Below are 13708 nucleotides of genomic sequence, written 5' to 3'. Positions count from 1 at the left end.
TGCGCGCCTCAGGCGGCAGCCGCGCGAACCAGACTTTGTGTTCTTCTGACCCTCCTCCCGGCGCTTTCTCCCGTGCCGCCGTTCCCCGCCCCCGCCGCGTCCTTGCGAGGGGCCTCCATTCGCCGGGACCGACCCGTGGGTATGGAGGGGGTACGCCTCTACGGCCCTCCCAGGACCCCGAAGAGACGCCCGCGTGCGGCCTGAGCTGCCGCCCTCGCTTAGAGCCCATGGGCGCGTCCCCACGGGCGGGCCGCGGACGTCAGGGCGGCGAGCGGCGGGACCGCGGCGCCCTGGAGGGCCGCGCGCGCGCGCTCCCGCTACAGTCCGGGCCGCGCCCGCCCCGCCTCTCGGCGCCGGCTCCGGAGCCCGGTCCGCGAGCGGCGGCGGCGGCGGCGGCGGCGGCGGCCGGAGGGACCATGAGCTGCGCGGGGCGGGCGGGCCCTGCCCGGCTCGCCGCGCTCGCCCTGCTGACCTGCAGCCTGTGGCCCGTGCGGGCGGACAACGCGAGCCAGGAGTACTACACGGCGCTCATCAACGTGACGGTGCAGGAGCCCGGCCGCGGCACCCCGCTCACGTTCCGCATCGACCGCGGACGCTACGGGCTTGACTCGCCCAAGGCCGAGGTCCGCGGCCAGGTGCTGGCGCCTCTGCCACTCCACGGAGGTGAGTGCTGGGCCGGGGCCGGCGGTCTGAGCGCCGCGGGCGGTAGTCGGTGAGCCCCGCGGAGGCGGCGGGGCGGGGGTCCGCGGCCCTGACTCGCCCGCTGCTCGCTGCCCGGCGGACTGCCCCTTCCAGGGTCGAAGCTTCTGTCGTGGACAGCCCGGCCTGCTGCCGTGGGAACCAGGCTCTGGGAGCTTGATTGGGTTTTCCCCTTCTTTAAAAAAGACTTGGAACGGTCGTCTTTGCGTTCAGGCAGCTTGTTTGCTGGAGGGCATTCAGCTAGGAGTTTGCAGGGACAGCGTAGACAAAGGAGGTGGTGCAAGAGCGCAAAACTAATTCATGGGGAGGATATCTCAGCCTGTATTTTGGAAGCGGCAGGTTTGTTCCTGAAATCACGGACCTAACGCTGCGCTAGATTGCAAAGGATGAGGCCCTTTTCTAATCTAAAAACCTGCCTTTTTTCTTAAGTGGTAACGGGGGTGGGGGGGAGGGCGGGGGATGTAAAAGGAAAATGGACATCTTCCCTGTTGCTTTTGGCTCTTGTTCTTGCCCTAGTAGTTTTACTGTAATTTGACGCCTGAAAATGTCACATTATGAGGCTCTGATACTAATCGGAACTACTAGTCAAGGCTTTTCAGGTCACGGGTGCCGACCAAAAGGGAAATAGGTAATATTTTCAAGAATTGTCTTTGAAACCGTTTGGCTTAACATCATGTTTTCCTATAAACATGGGCTTTGTTTAGTTATTTGATGTAAATATGTATTTGTTTAAATTATTGGTCATGGTTTGAAGGAAACGTTTTCCACATCATGGAATATGATTTTTTGGTTTGGGGCCCACTTTGAACTTTTGGAAAATATCTGCTATTGTCTCAGCCCTCATTGTCACCCTGAGAATGCTGAGAGGGGATTTTTCTTTTCTAAACTGCTGTTCATGTTAGGATGACCTAAAGTAGGCAACCTAAATAAAGTAATGGTTTGTTTTTACAGTCAAAATATTAACTATCATGCCCCTCTGAGGTCTATATTTGTATGCCAAAGTGCTAAGCCGTTTTCTTCTTTGAGACAGTCTGGCCGGGGAAAAAGAATCACATAAGGCCTTTACTGTAGCCTATCCCCCAACTCAGACTGGGCTCTTACTAAAAGGCCGTTTTACACCAGTAATCAGGTGCTTGAGGTGCATTTCTCATCTCCACTGTGTTAAAATTAGGGTCCCAGCTTGGCCGTAGAAACAACTTTTGTCTTGGGTTCATTCAGTAAATATTTGCGTTCCTGCTCTGTGCCAGTCACTGTGGTTGAGATGCATAGTGTTGCCAGACTCTGGCACTAACAATGGTAGCCTCTTTTCTAGTGGGGAGAACCGTGAGGGTCACGTGGAAGGGTAGAAAGAGGAAGAGAGAGGCAAGCTGTTCTGGAGCAAGAGCTGGCCCTCTGCAGTGTTGTGAAATCTGTGGTTTGTCTTTGAGGCTTGGTTCCCTCAAGCACCCCAAATCCATGGTCTGAACTTCAGATCCTTGCCTCCAAGTGTTCATGTGCTTCAACTACTTGTTGCTTGCCTGTCACCCCAAACAAAAGCCCCATCTTAAGAAAGCTTGTTTTAGGTATTTCAGTAGAAGGATATTGGGAACTAGCTCATGTGTATTGGTTAGTCCTATTCCCCTCTCACTGTGGTGGCAGCATTGTAGGATTAAAGGCTCTGAGTCAGGCCCGAACTCTGCTTACATTGTGTGACACTGGAAAAGCAGTTCTGCCATTTAGCCTCAGTTTTCTCATCGGTAAAATGGAATGATGAAGTGTACATCTTTTTAGGTTGTTGAAAGGTTTACATGGTTCCTTAATTCTGAAAAGAGGAGATTTGTTAACCTAAAGGGATCTCTCAATTGGTGGGGTTTTAGACACTGCAACAAAATGAACACATTTGGACAGTGTATGAAGACTGAGTATGAGGTCATTCCCCCTGAGTTTTAGTCTCCTTTCCTTCATTCTTGGGGTCATTTTGTGTCCCTCCCATACGGGCTTGCTCCAGGTTTTCTCTTGGTGGCGAGGGTGGGGGTGGGGGAGGGGGATCCCTACAGGTGGTTTCAGTCTCTCTTTCTACCAGCGGTCTTCACACAGATGCTCTTTTTAGTCCAGCAAATGTTACGTGAAATCCTGTGTGCCAAGTACGACAAGGCATTGGTGAAGGAGACGCAACAGCAGTCAACGAAACGGATTTTTAAATGTCTGTCTCTATGAAGCATAGCTTCTACAATTTTGAATTGGGGAGAATTCTTGACATGTTTATTGAGGACTTACTGTGTGTTGACACCTAAGCAAAGTATTATTCAGATTACACACAAAGTTATGAGACAGGTCTTGGCCCCAAAACAGCTGTGGCCAGCATGTGAAATTCATTTTGAGGGTGTTAGGTAGAAATGAACATAAAGACAAAAGAACTATGGCCGGGTGCGGTGGCTCAAGCCTGTAATCCCAGCACTTTGGGAGGCCGAGGCGGGTGGATCACGAGGTCAAGAGATCGAGACCATCCTGGTCAACATGGTGAAACCCCGTCTCTACTAAAACTACAAAAAATTAGCTGGGCATGGTGGCACGTGCTTGTAATCCCAGCTACTCAGGAGGCTGAGGCAGGAGAATTGCCTGAACCCAGGAGGCGGAGGTTGCGGTGAGCCGAGATCGTGCCATTGCGCTCCAGCCTGGGTAACAAGAGCGAAACTCCGTCTAAAAAAAAAAAAAGAACTTTATAGTTTTCCTGGAGTTTAACATGATGGCTCCTTTTCAAGCTGTGGATTGATTTATGAAATCAGAAACCTTTCTCTTTGTTTTGCAGTGCTACTATCAATTTGGCATGTGTGAATTTCTGAATAAGATTTATTTGTCCTATCCCTTTAAAGAGCAAATAGTCAATTTTTTTCTTAGGCACTTTGGTATTTTAAAAGTATGTTTTGGCAAGTGCTATACTTTATGTAGTATACCTTATGAGATACTTTATAAACAAGTGTACTTTAAAAATATGTCTTTGTCATTAAGTCGAATGCATTGGTGGGTAGAGAATCATTTGCTGGAGGCTAACAAATTTTATATTTTAACTGGTAAAGAATTTATGTTAAGAAACAGAGTTTTGAAGGAGCATGTCTTGTATTTATGCACAGATCACGGTTGCTTTCTTATTACTTACTCAAATGGTAAGCTTAGAACTGGAAGCAAAATATTTAGTACCTTTGCAGAGAAGCCTCGCTAGGGTCTGCTATGGAGCAGACATCGTAAATGTGCTTTATGTGTGTGCACACTAACTTTTTGTTTGAGCCCAGAGTGGGGGTTGGGAAAGGAGAAAGCCCTGTGTTGATGATGTGATTATGTATGCTGATGTGCTGTTGGGGAAGGATTTAACATCAGCCACTTCTTGCTTTGCATAGAAATTTTCAGGATTAGATGTTACAGCCTTAGAGAATCATTTTACCAAATAATAAACCTTTTTTTGCTGATTTGCTTAGGAATACAATAAAACTAAAAAAAATGAATCTTAGGTTTTTGTGTTTAAAAAAAGTAATCCTGTTGGATGAAGCCTTTAATGGTTCCTTTAATGAATCTGAAACTGGTTTTTAGGAATTCTCATAAACAGTGAAGGAGATTGATGTAAAAACAGGAGTTTGTGTGAAAGGGGTCATGTAATGTTAGAATTCATAATGGCAAAGGCAGGGACTCTTGGACACAGATTTCAAAATATCCGGAGAAAACGGACATATGATCATGAGAGCAAGGGCTCTGAATATTCAAAAAGAGATGGAGGCTCTAAAAATCAAATTTTAACATAAATAGCTTGGCAAGAGAAAAGGGGATGTGTGTGTATGTATGTATGTGTGTGTATGTATTTTTATATACATATATATTTTTACATACTGTGTTTTTCCTTCACTTTTGAATGATGATTTCCATTAGCCTATAAATATTTGAATATTTTTTAAAAACTACTTGATCGCTTCACCAAATCCTGATCATGCTACCACCCCATTTCTCTGTTACAGCAAACCTCTACATTTACCGCCTCTGATTTTTCCTGCTGCTGTTCTTTTTGTGAAGGTCTTCGATTGCCATACCAGTGATTTTGATAAAGACGTGGCATATATGACAGATATTTTTGATGACAGGGTCAGAATTGCAAAGATCTCAATGTGTAGAAAGATGGGCTATATAGCTTTAAAAAAAAGTTAATAGGAACGAAGACATAGATTTGGGTTAAAAAGAATCGCCTTCATGGTGGGGAGTAGAAGGGAGCGAAGGCTTAGCTACCTATCACATGACAAAGCTTGTGAGCTCTCACTGACCTCACCCCACCGTGCACTGCATTTGGGCCTCAAGACTAGGTAACTTGTAAGATCCTTCCCTGAACAAGTTGTGACTGTAAATTAGTAAGACACATATTTTTATTTTAAGGACAGGGTCTTACTCTGTTGCCCAGGCTGGAATGCAGTGGCCTAATCATACATAGCACACTGTAGCCTTGACTTCAGGGAGCCGTTGATCCTCCTGCCTCAGTCTCCCAGGTACCTGGGACTGCAGGTGCACACCACTATACCTGGCTAATTTTACAAATTTTTTTGTAGAGACAGGGCCTGTCTTAGCCCAGGCTAAGAAATTTTTTAAGCAAACTTGCTAAACTATACCCATTTAGGGAGAGTGTTGTTCCGGTTAAACCAGTCATATTGGGAGGAGGGTGTATTAGTCTGTTTTCATGCTGCTGATAAAGACATACCTGAGACTGGGAAGAAATAGAGGTTTATTGGACTTACAGTTCCACATGATTGGGGAGGCCTCAGAATCATGGCAGGAGGCAAAAGGCACTTCTTTTTATTTATTTATTTTTTTTGAGACTGAGTCTTGCTCTGTCACCCAGGCTGGAGTGTAGTGGTACATTCTGCTCACTGCAACCTCTACCTCCCAGGTTCAAGAGATTCTCCTCTCTCAGCCTCCTGAGTAGCTGGGATTACAGGCGCGTGCCACCATGCCCAGCTAATTTTTTGTATTTTAGTAGAGACAGGGTTTCACCATGTTGGTCAGCTGGTCTCGAACTCCTGACCTTGTGATCCGCCTGCCTCCACCTCCCAAAGTGCTAGGATTACAGGTGTGAGCCACTGTACCCCGCCTATATAGTTCTTAAAAGAGAAAGTCCAGTAGTGTTTTGGGACATGCCCACATTAGTGGGATGAAGGCATAGTCTTCAGGGCTAATTCTTTTAAGTATAACAGTCTTCACTTATTTATAAAATGAAACTATTTTTTCAGGGCCATCAGCATTTGTTTGTTTTATCATCCTTAAGTATTTTATGTACTGGGTATTCATTATTTTCCATAAATCATAATAGTGTAATTTTCTTTACTGTTGAATGCAATAAAAAAGGGAACCCTTCGAACATCAAATGAAATATGTGCATTTAATAAGCACTTAATCTATGTGTTGCGCAAGTCTTGTGATACATGCAAAAGACCCATGTCTTACATAGTTCCTGCCCAAGAGAATGCAGATGTCTTGTTGAAGAAATCAGCCTCGTCTGGATGGTACACCTAGGATGTGCCACTGTGAAAGACTGTAGGCAGTCTTCAACTTGCAGATAGATTTAGTTCTAAAGCAGGGGCCTGCGTGCTGTTACTGTAAACAGTTTTATTGAACACTGCCATGTCCACTTGCTAACATGTTGTTTGCAGCTGCCTTCGTGCTGCCCCAGCAGAGGTAAGTGGTTGTGACAAGAGTGTATATGGTCTACTGGCCTAAAATATTTACTCTCTGACCCTTTAACAAAAGTTTGATGAACTGTGTTCTAAATGCATTAGTTTTTCCCCTTAAGGACTATGCCATGGATGAGGATTTCATTCCTAAGTTGTCCTAAACTTCAAGTTCCTGGAAGTTAGGTATTAATATCTGTTTTAGCCAAGCATCTAGGACCGTGCCTGACCCTAGCAGGCTACTGGCGTGTGTGATTGCATGTGATCCTGTGGGACTTGGTATGCTAATGAGACTGATGGCAGTGGAAGGTGGGCAGTGGTGATGGTAATGATGGACGCTATGCTATGCTATGCTATGCTATGCTATGCTATGCTATGCTATACTATATTGCTTCTGCTGTTGTGCTATATCGTAAATGACTTGAACACCAGAGAAACTAAAAATTATTTGGACTCGTAGTTTAGAAAGGTTTCCTTGAAAATGTGTAACTTGAACTCAAACTTGCGAACTTCTGCTTCTAACCATAGCAGAGTAACAGGCACTGGTTTACCTTCCCACCTTAACTGACTGGAAAACCTGACGACGTTATTTATGAAATAGCAGTGTTTTTTGTTGTTTTTTTTGTTTTTGAGATGGAGTCTCGATCTGTCACCCAGGCTAGAGTACGTGGCGCCCTCATAGCTTACTGCAACCTCTGCCTCCAGGGTTCAAATGATTCTCCGGCCTCAGCCTTCTGAGTAGCTGGGATTACAGGAGCCTACCACCACACCCAGCTAATTTTTTTTTTTTGTATTTTTAGTAGAGACAGTGTTTGACTATGTCAGCCTGCTCTCTAACTCCTGACCTTGTGACCCGCCCACTTTGGCCTCCCAAAGTGCTGGGATTACAGGCGTGAGCTCCCATGCCCGGCCTGAAATAGTTTTAGAAATAGATCAATAAGCAGTACAGGACAATGATCCTTGAGAAAAGGGAAATAAAAAAGGAAAGCCCTATTACTGCCCCTTATTGCCTGGAGAGAGTTCCCAGGCTGTAGTGCAGGGAGGGGGAACCCCCAGATAGAGTCTGGTGGTCTTCCTGTGTTGATGAGACAGAGTTCAGAGGTCATGGAGGCTGTAGCTACTTATGAGATGCTGGAGGAGGGAGTGGTGCAGAGATCTGCTCTAGATTGCTATAGAGGGGCCCCCTCAAGGCTTTTCTTTAACACTGATCTGCAGATTTCACAAAGGAACTACCAAGACCAGGAAGAACTGCCAGAAATTAGCAGGCGGAAACAATTCTTGCGGTTCACATGAGGTGGGAATGGCTAATATTTTCACTAGTCCAGGATAGAAGGACTTCCTAATGTACAGAGCATGGACTGAGGCCAAATTAGCCTTAGAAAAAAGGCTGTTCTGGACACCCCCTAACAAGACTTAGAAACAAACCTTAAAAGGATCTGATTCCAAATAACAGGACTCAGAACAATGCCCAATGATAGTTGAAGGAATACATCAAAATACAGCTCCCAGAAGCATAAAATTCAAAGCCAGTATCCAATCCAATACCATGCCAAGAAGGAGAAAAATGAGACCCATAACTAGACAAACAACATAGCTAGAAAAAGACCCAGAAATGACATAAATGACAGAATTGCAGGTGGCAGATGTTAAAACAGCTACTATGGGCCCGGTGGAGTGGCTCATCATGTCTGTAATCCTAGCACTTTGGGAGGCTGAGGCCAGCAGATCATTTGAGGTCATGAGTTTGAGACCAGCCTGGCCAACATGGTGAAACACTGTCTCTACCAAAAACACAAAAATTTGCTGGGCATGGTTATGGGTGCCTGTTATTCTTGCTACTTGGGAGGCTGAGGCAGGAGAATTGCTTGAACCTGGGAGGTGGAGGTTGCAGCGAGCCATGATTGTGCTACTGCACTACAGCCTGGGCCAGAGTGAGACTTATCTCAAAAACAACAACAACAAAACAGTTGCTATGAATATACTCAGCATGTTCACAGAGGTAAGAGAAAATTAGGAAACCTGACTCTGAGGACAGAAAACATCAAACTTCTGGCAGTGAACTCAGCCCTGAAAAATATAGGATTTAGTCTGATACAAAAAAGAAAAGGAAAGTACAAGAGAATAGTAATTCTTGCTTTGGTGCTCTTACTTTATCCCAGGCAATAATGTAATTAACACATTGTGTACCAAGAATGGTGCTAAGTATTTTACATGGATTACACTTAATCCTCATAACAGCCCTGGATGGTACTATTAATTGAATTGAGCTCACTGTGGTTGGGGAATTTGAAGCAGTCCAGTCTCTCATTTAGTGCCTTTTTCCTTTATGGAATTTAACATGATTGGAAATTATATATCTTTATTCTTTGTTGCTGAGGGCAGAAACTGTCCAGTCTCTTTTGTCTTCTCTTGTATATCCAGTGATGTGGTACCTGGAAAATAGTAGGGTGGCACTGAGTGAGGAATTAGTGCTGGTTGAATTAAAGAGAGTCAGGTAACTTGTTGGCTGTATGGTCTTGGGGATTGGCAGAGGGAGACTTGCTGCAGGTCTGTCTGACTTAGTGCCTATACTTTAACCACTTCTTTGTATAGCTTCCCAAGTGGGTTTAATAAATTATGATGTATCCACTCAGTACAGTGTTACACAGCCATAAAAGGAGATCATCGTGAACTATGATTGTGTTAAATTTATTTACAGTGGATAAGGACTCCAAGTAGTATGCAGACATAAAAATGGTTGTGTTATATTGATTAGATAATGGGTGACATTTCTCTTAAAAATCATAGTTAATTTTTACTACAAAAGGGGAAAAATTTTCATGAAAGAACGGGGAAAAGTCATACTTTCTGAAAGGGATAACCAGGAACAAGTAAGTCTTTGCAAGGCTGTTGCTTTTTTTAAAATTTATTCTGTAGCTCCAAGAACAGAATGAATTCGAAGCATTGGTTAGGATAATTAAGGAACTGGAAGATACTAGGAAAATCTTGAAAAAGGCATGTTTTTTTTCCCTAGTAAGGAAAGAGGAATTCTAGGACCAAGACAACTTGGTCCAAACATGAAGCAAGCTAAAATATGTCATAATTTTGAGCAGTTTGTGAATCCTAGAGAAGTAAGTGGAATCCTAGTACACAAGACTCGGCTTTTAGTGTAATATTTATAAGCTGATGATATTAACGCTCTTACTGGTTTTGTTGATTTTTACTGTTTTGAACTAATCTGTAGTTAAAGCATGGAAAACTTAACTGTAGTTACAGAGCAGAAACCTTGAGACTCTACAAACACAGACGACAAAGGTGGAGAAATGGAAGAGAAAAGTTAGGAGGGAGTCAGTGTATTCATCTCACAGGATGGGGATTGAAGAGATAGTCCCTAGTTGCAGAAGCTAGAAAGATTTAAACACAGAGGAAAATAATAAAATCGAGAGGAAGGAGAGATGAGTAAATGAACACAAACTCCTGATTTGTGACATCATGTATCTGCACACAATATCTAAAGTTGACAAACCAAGAAGTGATGGCTAGAAACCTGTTTGGAATGGTGGAGCAGGCCAACAGAAGATGCAAATGAATCTGCTCCCTATTTTTATTTTTTCTCATTTGAGAAGCTCCTTATTTTCCCAGCATCTTCTCCAACTCCAGTGACATGCTATGGAATTTGAGATTGTGCACAAACTAAGCAATGTCTCAGGAGACTGTGAAATCAGGGAAAGCTACTATTAAATTGATTTTATTCCATAAATAGGCTTAAATCCGTGGGCATAAAATAATTTATTATAATAGGTCCTACATTTCCTGGTTCATAGTGTTTTCTTTTTGTCTGGCAATTCCTTTCTTCCCTAATTCATAGTGGTAAGCTCTCAGCAGTAATGAAATTGAGCACAGTGTGATCCTGTCCCATTGTCCCCATTGGATAGGATGAGTATCGTTCAGCCCCTCCTGGCTTCTCACTTCTCTCCTTTTTTGATGTAATTCCATGAAATCACCTCTTTTTCCTCTGTCTTTCAAAAGTAATTTTGTATTTACAGAAGTCTTTTTGTAAACACAAAATTTTCATTCTGGATGAACCATGTATAACGTTTATCTTTCTCATGCTTCCTATGGCTAAGCAGCTGAATATTACTGGAGTAAATCTTAGAACCTGGCCGGGCGTGGTGGCTCACGCCTATAATCCCAGCACTTTGGGAGGCCGAGACGGGTGGATCACGAGGTCAAGAGATCGAGACCATCCTGGTCAACATGGTGAAACTCTGTCTTTACTAAAAATACAAAAACTAGCTGGGCATGGTGGCGCACACCTGTAGTCCCAGCTACTCAGGAGGCTGAGGCAGGAGAATTGCTTGAACCCAGGAGGCGGAGATTGCAATGAGCCGAGATCACACCATTGCACTCCAGCCTGGGTAACGAGAGCGAAACTCCTTCTCAAAAACAAACAAACAAACAAAAGAACCTGCTGACTGAGGTTTGAGATCAGAAATTTTAAGAGAAGCCAAATGGGCACTTAACAGTATCCAGTATTTTCTTGTAATGAAATAAGACAACACTCAGACAAGAATTGTTTTCTCTCCACACGCCTCCTGTTACCTCCTCCCGTATCTTTATTTTTAGCCTAGGCCTCTCTGAGCTCTAGGTTTATGCACTTGGCTGCCTATTGGTATCTTTACTTCAATGTCACAAAGACATCTCCAAATTGATAAGCTCCAAATGGAGTTTTGATTCATTTTTTCACCTCCCTGTCTGCTACCACTGCTCTCCATTCTTTCCCATGTCAGTAAATGACATAGCCGTCCACCCTTGTTATTTAAACAAATTTAGGACCATCCTTGCTGCTTTTGCTCACATTCCACATCTAATCCATCCTCCATGATTTACCTCTGGAATGGATCATGCGTATCTGTTGCTTTACATTTTCATGGCTGCCACCTTAGTTAAGGCTACTGCCATTTTCTACTCTCTTTTTCTTGGTCTCTGGGCTTTCTTGCTTAACTTCCATCAATCTTTTCTTCTCTAGTAGCCAAAATAATCTTAAAGGTTCACCCAGTCATGTTACTACTTGCTTACACCCCTGCTTGTCATCATCCTTAGAATGGACATTGGAAGCCTCTGCTGTGCAGTATGAGGGGTTCACTGTTTGGTCTAGCTCCAGCCCCTTCCTCATCCCAACTGCCAGGTCTTTCCACCCTTGCTCACCTGCTGAAATCATTCTGATATTCTTTCAGTTCCCAGGGCTTCTAAGTTTTCTTTACAGCGTGGGCCCTCTGGCTAGCATCCCACAGTGTTTGCTATATTAGTGGAACTTTACAAAAGTTCTTTGCTTCCGTAAAATGGCCAGTTAAGGGACAGATGGAGAATCTTAAAATGTAATGGCCGTCGGTGATCAACAAGTCAAGTCCCCCATCTGAGACTTCAGCATTCCAGTCAGATGCTTGTACAACTTAAGACTGAAGAAATGTGGTGACAGAAGTCTACCACATTCATCTCTGGCAAACCGAATGTTAGAAAGTCTTTTTCATCTGGAAAAAAAATGGTTCAGATATTTATAGACAGTCAGTTTCCTTGTCTGATTCAAGTCATCTAAACTTTACGCTTCATATCCCTATTTCTTTTGACGATTCCTGGGAATATGGTATCTTAAATCTCAGAATGCATTTGTCTATTAGTATTCCACTTAAAGGGTGTAGCGGGTGATGTGGTCTGAATGTTGGTGTCCCCCCAAATTCATATGTTAAGGCTCCATTTCCTATGTGATAGTATTAAGAGGTGGGGCCTTTGAGGGGTGATTAGGTCATGAGGGCAGAGCTCTCATGAATGGGATTGGTGCCTTTATAAAAGAGGCTGGGGGAGGGGGAAGTGTGTTTGCTCTTTTCTGCCATGTGAGGACACAATGGAGGGCTCCATTGATGAAGCAGACAGCAGGCCTTCACAAGACACCACTTCTGCTGGTGCCTTGCTCTTGGACTTCCCAGCCTACAGAACTATGTGAAACAAATTTATGCTGTTTATAAATTATGCAGTCTAAGGTATTTTGTTACAGCAGCCTGAAAGAACTAAGAGATGAGTTAAATAGTGTTCGCAAAAATTCATGTCCCCCTAGAACCGCAGAATAGGCTCTTATTTGGAAATAGGATCTCTGAAGGATCGGGATAAAATCATACTAGTTTAGTGTGGGCCCTAAATCCAAAGATTAGTGTCCTTATAAGAAGAAGAAAGATACAGAAAGACACACAGAGAAGGCGGCCATGGGAAGAAGGAGGTTACCGAGATTGGCATCATTCTGCCACAAATCAGTGGGTGCAAAGGATGGCTAGCAGCCCTGAGATGCTGGGACAGGGGCTGGAGACTCTTTTTTTCTTGAACCTCCAGAAGGAGCCAACCCTGCCAACACCTTAATTTCAGATTATGGGGCCCCAGAACTGTGAGACAGTGAGACTGTGTTGTTTGTTTTTCTTTTGTATTAAAAAAATTATTTTTCATATTAGAGATGGGATTTCACCATGTTGGCCAGGATGGCCTTGATCTCTTGACCTCGCGATACACCCACTTTGGCCTCCCAAAGTGCTGGGATTACAGGAGTGAGCCACCACACCCAGCCAAGAGACTATGTTGTTTTAAGCCACCAAGTTTGTGATGTCCTGTGGCAGCCACAGGAAACTAAAAAGAGAATCCCAGCGTTGAGCACAGGCATGGAGGGTTAGTTTTGCCAGTGCTGGAGAGAGTGGAGCCGCTCTCTTCATCCTTCTGGACATGTGCCCCTGAAGTCATGTCAGTTGTTTCGGTTTTCCTAATCGTGGACTCATCCTCAGCTTAGTGTTGATTTAACTTTCAGTCTTTTTCACAGAGGCTGTTCATAAGCCATCAGCCATTTCATTCACCCTTTCAGAATACTTTCTGAATCCTGATGTGTCTCCCACAGTCTACTCTTTCTAGCAGCTTGTGTCAGTAGTGAATGCATGAACATAGCTTTCTATATCTTCATCTAAGTTAGTGGTTGTTCTTGGCCTTTTGCTTTATAGATCCCGTTTAAGAAGTGATGAAGGCTGTGGACCTTTCTTTAGAAAACTACATATTTGTGTAAATATACACAAAACTTTTAATAAGGTTTAGGAGGCCAGTTGTCTCTTGAAGCCTCAAGTTAAGAATGCCTATTGTAATTTGTGGATAGAAGTACTGGCAAGTGAATGAACAGGCCCTTACAGTGTGCTGCTAAAAACCTAGGATGGTTGATGTTATTCCATTAAACAGCATTCTTCGGGGATGGGCATTTCACAGAGTTTTCTAATTCACTTTATTGACTTTGCATTTAGCATGTGTTTCTTCATCTTTTTTTTTTTTTT

At 43.8% G+C, this 13708-nt stretch overlaps 1 protein-coding gene across 3 annotated transcripts in view; it reads left to right on the top strand.

Moving 5' to 3' along the window:
* Positions 1-13708, top strand: part of RNF130 (ring finger protein 130) — a 169254-nt gene continuing 155546 nt past the window's right edge. Inside the window, exon 1 of one of the 3 annotated variants that reach the window (XM_037734480.1) lies at positions 1-663. In XM_037734480.1, the coding sequence (XP_037590408.1) occupies positions 228-663 (436 nt within the window). In that variant the 5' untranslated portion in view covers positions 1-227. The remainder of the gene's footprint in view (positions 664-13708) is intronic. The other 2 variants (XM_017517282.2, XM_017517281.2) reach the window with 2 other exon arrangements.

This window comes from Cebus imitator, unplaced genomic scaffold, assembly GCF_001604975.1.
Source record: "Cebus imitator isolate Cc_AM_T3 unplaced genomic scaffold, Cebus_imitator-1.0 Scaffold625, whole genome shotgun sequence".
Taxonomy (NCBI): Eukaryota; Metazoa; Chordata; class Mammalia; order Primates; family Cebidae; genus Cebus; species Cebus imitator.
Note: the sequence above shows the minus strand (reverse complement) of the source record. Positions and strands in the feature narration are given on the sequence as shown.